This window comes from Dromiciops gliroides, chromosome 3, assembly GCF_019393635.1.
Source record: "Dromiciops gliroides isolate mDroGli1 chromosome 3, mDroGli1.pri, whole genome shotgun sequence".
NCBI classification, from domain to species: Eukaryota; Metazoa; Chordata; class Mammalia; order Microbiotheria; family Microbiotheriidae; genus Dromiciops; species Dromiciops gliroides.
Genome location: NC_057863.1, coordinates 601,526,074 through 601,532,508, shown reverse-complemented (window position 1 = coordinate 601,532,508; position 6,435 = coordinate 601,526,074). Strand labels below are relative to the sequence as shown.

The 6,435-nt window shown below is 49.9% G+C and overlaps 1 protein-coding gene across 1 annotated transcript in view; it reads right to left on the bottom strand.

Moving 5' to 3' along the window:
- Positions 1 to 484: 484 nt before the first annotated feature.
- The window catches only part of MATN1 (matrilin 1), a 29,003-nt gene continuing 23,052 nt past the window's right edge, over positions 485 to 6,435 (bottom strand). Inside the window, exons 6-8 of the mRNA XM_043997701.1 lie at positions 3,248 to 3,400; positions 1,950 to 2,030; positions 485 to 534 (exon numbers count right to left, since the gene is read on the bottom strand). Coding sequence (XP_043853636.1) covers positions 485 to 534; positions 1,950 to 2,030; positions 3,248 to 3,400 — 284 coding nt within the window. The remainder of the gene's footprint in view (positions 535 to 1,949; positions 2,031 to 3,247; positions 3,401 to 6,435) is intronic.

Below are 6,435 nucleotides of genomic sequence, written 5' to 3'. Positions count from 1 at the left end.
TACATTTAACACACTTAAGTTATCTGGAATCACTCTATAGACAGAAAATGGTCCACAGAACTCACAGTCAAATCCAGATTGACCCAAAATATGGAAATATATTAAGCTTTGGATAATAAAAATGAAAATCAAAACTCCTTTGGGCACACACAGATTGCGCTTGCACACACACACACACACACACACACACTCACATTCACACCTCTTTCCAGGACTTTCTAGATGCACACTAGATAAAAAGGCTGGCTAGGCTTGCATACGCTCCCACAAGCCCTGCCCAAGCAGCCCAGTCTCCCAGCCTCCACCATCTCCCCCAAGGGGAGGATGTTAACCAGGCTAGCCTCTGAGCTATAGAAGGATGGATGGAGGAGATGGCTGAGCTGCTGTCAGGGGTAGGTGGAGGCTCCCCAGCGTGTAGCACTATGTGAAGAAGGAGGAAAACCAAGGGGAACAGAAAGGAACATTCCGGCCTTCTTCCTAGAGCCTAGATCACATTGTTCTCCAGGGCGGCAAGCCGCTTGGTCACAGCTTCCAGTGAGACGGTTAAGGAAGGACAACCAGGGTCCTGCCGCGGCGCCCTTGTCAAGGGAGTGAGCTCCTCCCTCCCCTTCTCTGAGCTCTTCCCTTTGGCTTGTCCACCCTCCTCCCCAGTGCCCCAATGCTTCCCTAGGCCACCTGGTCCATTGCTGTCAAATTCCTGTCTCTTCCCTAGCTGCTGCCTCAGCTTAGGCAGAAAGTGGGGCGAGACCTTGGAGTCACGTGTTTCCGGCATTTGCGGCCAGACCAACCTCAGGCCAATCCTCGTCTGCACCTGCAAGCACGCTTTCCTCCGGACACCAAAGAGGAGGTCTGGCTCTCCCCCTCCGTCATCCAAATGCCTTTGAAATGGAATCCAAGTGAGGGCAGGGACTGTTTCCTGTTTGCTTTTGTATCCCTAACACCTGGCAGAGCTCCTTCAATCAATGAATCAAGAAGCATTTATCAAGCACCTGACAGGGGGGCAGACTCTGTGCCAGGTCCTTGGGACACTGGGATAAAGAATGTAATTGTCCATGTTCACAATGCACTAACATTCTGCCAGAGTAAGAAAGCAGATACATTGGGACAGAGATGGGGACTGAGCCTGCTACTTCAATAGCATAAGGAGCTCCCTCTGCCAAGGCTGGCTGGCACTTTATCTGCCCCTTGGAGCCTTAGGGAATTTCCTAAAGTGTGGGTCACATGAGCAGTGTATGACAGAGGGAGAATTTGAACCCAGGTTTTCCTGATTTCGAAGCCAGCTTGAGAGAGAGACAAAGCCAGAAAAAGAGACAGAACCAGAGAGAGATAGAGCCAGAGAGAGCCAGAGCCAGAGACACAGAGACAGACAGACAGACAGAGAAACAGATTCAGAGAGAGAAACACAGGGAAAGGGAAACAGAGACAGAGAGACATACAAAGAAAGGGAAACACAGAGACTGATAGAGAAACAGAGATTCTGAGAGAGACAGGGACAGAGAAGGGGAAACACAGGGAGACAGAGAGGTACAGAAAGAGAGACAGAGAACAAGCAACAGAGAGAGACAGAGACAGAGGGACTGACAGAGAAACAGACAGAGTGACAGAGGGAGAGAGAGAGAGAGAGAGAGAGAGAGAGAGAGAGAGAGAGAGAGAGAGAGAGAAGAGTAAGAGAGATTCATATGCAGAATAAATATAAGGTAGTTTAATACAAGGTAATTAGGGGGCCCTATCAATTAAGGTGATCAAGAAAAGCTTCCTGGAGAAGTGGGTTCTTAATAAATTCTTGTTGAATTGAATTGGTTTGAATTAATCTAAAGCCGGTGTCCTCGGAGGCAGCCAAGAGAGTCTAATGAGAGGCCCCAGCTCTATCCCCACACTCCTCCTGCCTGAGCTGCCCTGTCCTCCATCTCCGGGCCCACCCCACACCCACTCCCGCCAACAAAAGATATGTTTCCGTGTCAGGGCCTGAAGGAGCTCCTCCACCTTGGTCTGGAATTTCACCACAGACTCACAGGCACACGGGTCCTCCTCTGGATCAAATGAAAAACAAGAGGGGGCTGGAGCCACAAGCCTGCTAGGCTCCACCACCTCTCCCCTCTTCAAGTCCTGCCAAAGGAGGGGGGTCTCTGTGAGAGCTAGGGCAGAGCCGGGCGGGATGACAGGCAGCATCCGCCCAGCTCTTAAGAGGAACTCTTGGAACCTCCTTTAGTCCACGCAGAAACTCCTGTCATCTTCTTTGAGGATGAGCAGAGATCCCAGGGGCTTCTCTGAGACCTGGGAGGATGCTGGGGGTGTCCCACTGACTGCTGGGTTAGAGTAGTGGGAAGGGGTTGGGATTCTTTGGCAGAGATAGGGAAGACAGTGGGAGTCACAGGGAGTGCCAAGACAGCAGGGGGAGATGCCCAAAGCCCCTGAGAGTGCTAGGGGCCATGCCAAAGTCCCCATCCTTGGGAAGAGAAGACTGAAAGACCAGGTGAGTTTCCCTGGGAGTGTTAAGGGAGATGCGGGCAGTGCCTGTCAGGGCCTGGTGAGAGAAGTGAAGAAGAGACTGACTGAGAGTCACTCTCTGTTAGGGGAAATGCTGGGAGGCCCTGCGAATGCTGCGTGTTAGAGAATGGCTGAGAAAGATGTCCGAGACCCTCTGAGCAACAGGACATGCCATGGGGAGGTTCTAGCCCAAGAAACAGGTCATTGACCCTGATAGGGCCCTTCCGTACTTCTCACCTCAAGCTAAATGGGTGGTGCAGACCCCGGGGGAAGAGGGGCTGCCTAGATGGCCCCTCCAAATAAACTAAGACAAATCAACATGACAGGATGGAGCTAGACCAGAACCCCAGCCTCTCTCAATGCTTCTCAGATGCCCACACCTGTCCAAATCTGAGCCATGCCGGGGGATCATATCTCTTCTTTCCCAGACTCTCAGCCTCAATCCCTGGCTGCCCAAACTCTCTGCCAAGGTCCTTTGTTCCCCATTCTCTCATCCTGGGGTTCTAAGGCCTGTTGCCTGATTTCCCGAACTGTGGACTTTTCCTGTCCATGACCCACCCTATGATGGTACCTGCCAGCCCTCCCCCTATCCAGATAAACCCTTGGCCTTGGTCCTGCCCTCTTCCAGTTCTGTTGCCACTCCAATGACAACATGACATAACCTTCAGATCTGACATAACGTGGGCTTAGGGGCCCCATCTGCCCCTCTCCTAACAGGATTTTCTTGTGCCCAGGCACCTCTCCCATCCCTCCAACTCACCCACACATATCTTCTTCTGCAGTTTCTTGCCAATCTGGTTGATGGTCTTGAAGTCGGCCGTGTAAAAGTAATGTTCTGCCACAGGATCCGACGCGATCTCCCTCAGCTCATCTTCCACCGCATTACCAACACCCACAGCAAACATCTTAAACCCTGAGAGGAGCAAAGGAATCATGACTACTGAAGTCAGAGTCTCTACTTAGCTGACCCTGACTCCGAGGAGCAGCAGGATTGCCCCTTTCCTGAAAGGTTCCCATTGCCAGAGTTACAGAGAAAAGCTTCCTGTGGGTGAGGAGCTTTGAGGTAGGTGCTACGAATATTATCATCTCCATTCTACAGATGAGGAAACTGAGGCTCAGAGAGAACTTGTCCATGGTTACAGAAGTAAATCAGAAGCAGGATTTAAGTCCAAGTCTTCCCTGAATTTAAGCCTCCTTAAAGTCTTACCACTGTACCACTTTGTGTCTTGGCATTGTCCCTAAAGGATGTGGAACTCCAACATTCCTGGGAAGTGTGAAGAGCCTGGGGCAGCCCTGGGGGTACAGGGTCATTCCTAGGGAGCACAAAGCCCCAGGTTGATGGACCCACCATAATCTGTAAGAGGTGTGGGACCCAGAACCAACCCTAGGGGGAGATGAAGGAATCGGGATTGTTCCTAGGGAGTATGGGAGCCAGGGTCATCACTAGGCAGAATGAGTTCACTATATGAGGCTATATTAGGTATCTAAGAGGAATTATAATCCATTCTTGTGTTCCTACTAGTCAGCACAATGCCAGGAACATAGTGGGTGCTTCATAAATAATAGACTTGTTGAGCTATTCTTAGGGAGCCCAGGACCCAGTATTGTTTTTAGAAGGGGTCAGGTCAAGTCAGTAAGCATTTATGTGCCAGGAACTGTGCCAAAGTTCCAGAAGACAAATACAAGCAAAAAGTCAGTCCCTGTCCTCAAGAATCTTACATTCTAATGAAGGGAGACAACCCATAAAAGGACACTGGAAGGGGGATGAAAGATGGCTGAGTGCTTTGGGCTCTTCCTCAAAATGGAGGTTCCAAGAAGAATTCACCAGAGGGAGAAGGGGTGAAAAGGTGCAGAGAGGGGTGGGAATAAGGCAACCAAAGCATGGTCATGAAATCTGTGACTCAGAGCCCTCCTTAAGGGGGTAGGGTCTGGGTCCATCCATAGGGGTCTCAAAGCATAAGGACAAAGAATCCCAAAAGAACAGTAGAGGCATGCAAAAGGGGAGATGGCCACCTGCTTAGCTTTGAAGAAGACCAGAAGCCAGAGGACGAAGGTGAAGAATGGGAACTGAATGAAGAGGTAGAACCTAAGGACCTTCCCTTCCTTTCCCTTCCCTTCCCTTCCCTTTTCTTCCCTTCCCTTCTTTTCCTTTCCTTTCCTTTCCTTTCCTTTCCTTTCCTTTCCTTTCCTTTCCTTTCCTTTCCTTTCCTTTCCTTTCCTTTCCTTTCCTTTCCTTTCCTTTCCTTTCCTTTCCTTTCCTTTCCTTTCCTTTCCTTTCCTTTCCTTTCCTTTCCTTTCTTTCATTTCTCTTTCTTCTTTTTCTTTTTCTCTTCCCTTTCCTTTATGTTTTCCCTCTCCCTTTCTATTCTTTTTCCTTTTCTTCCTCCCTTCATCACTGTGCAACTACAGAAGAACCCCAAATTTCAGGGTGTGTCCATGGTTACCCCATTCCAGGTCCCTAGAGGCAAGCAGCCCTGCTTTCCAGTGACTCCCCTCCCTGTTCAGCTGACTTTAAGGCTAATTCTCCCTCCCTCCCTCTCTCCCTTCAACAGCCTGGATCCAAGGCAGCTGATTAGAACCATTCCAAGCAAAGGGATGCTTGAAAGGCTGCTTGCATTTCCATAATCCCTCTGTCTCAGTGAGAGGGAGGGGGACTGGGAAGAGGGAGAGCAGGCACAAAGAAGGGAGAGACTGTTGCCTGGGTTACATCACACGGGAAGGGATGCTGTTGGCTCTGATCTCCTGGCCCTTCTGGGGTCTGCTGCTAGGTGATCTCAGGCTATGCTTTATAGAAGGGAGCTCCTTCCCTCTGAAACTGTCCAAGAGAGTTATCTGTTCTGGGCGCAATCATTTCACAGGCGGCCCAAACAGCCCCAAGTGACAAAGCCTCCCAGCCCAGTCCAGGAGAGGGAAGATGGGGGTGCTGAGATGAATGGACCAAAGCCCATCTGGAAATCAGTGCTCAGCAGGGTCTACTCTTGGGGTGGGACTGGGGGATGTGGAAAGGATGTAAAAACAGCACTTCCTCTTCTGCAACTAGGCAAGGGGAGAAGGGTTGGGGTGAGTTTCCAGATCCTAAACACACATGGGTGGCTAACTTCACTCTCCTCTAGCAAGGAACAGAATCTATTCTCAGGGCTTTCCTGACTGAGGGGAGGATTCCTCTCCCCACCAACCCACTGGGGCATGGGGAGAAGAAAAGTCAGCCATGGGTGGGCTCTGTCTCCACCCAAGGAAGTTGAAATAGATCACATCTTCAGCCTGATGTTTCAAGAAAGCCCTCGTGGGGCAGCTAGGTGGCGCAGTAGATAGAGCACCGGCCCTGGAGTCAGGAGTACCTGAGTTCAAATCCGGCCTCAGACACTTAACACTTACTAGCTGTGTGACCCTGGGCAAGTCACTTAACCCCAATTGCCTCACTAAAAAAAAAAAAAGCCCTCAATGAGTTGGATCTGCCAACCTACCCTAGCTCCTCTCCAACCAGGCAACTCTCATTACATCTCGCCATCATGATCCTGGCTTCTTCTGGACCTTGGCTAACGTTTTCCTAGTGCATCAAGACAAGTTCTACCTTGGGATCTGGGTTCAAATCCAAAATCCTAGCCAAGCTCTGAATTGGGAGTCAAAGGACCTGGGTTCAAATCTCAAACCCTGGCCAAGCTCTAGCTCAGGAATCAGATGCCCTGGGTTTGAATCTGGAATCCTATCTGTAAAATAAGCTTAATGACACTTGTAGAGCCTATCTAAAAAGGTGGATAAAGATGTGACATGAGGCTCAAAGGAGATAATATATCAAAGCACAAAATGAATGCTGGTTATTATTATCAATATCATGATCATCACGATCACCACCACCCTCATCATCATCCTCATCTTCACCATCATCATTATCTTCATCTTCATCCCCAACACCATCATCACCCTCATCATCATTACAAGAGCTCTGCC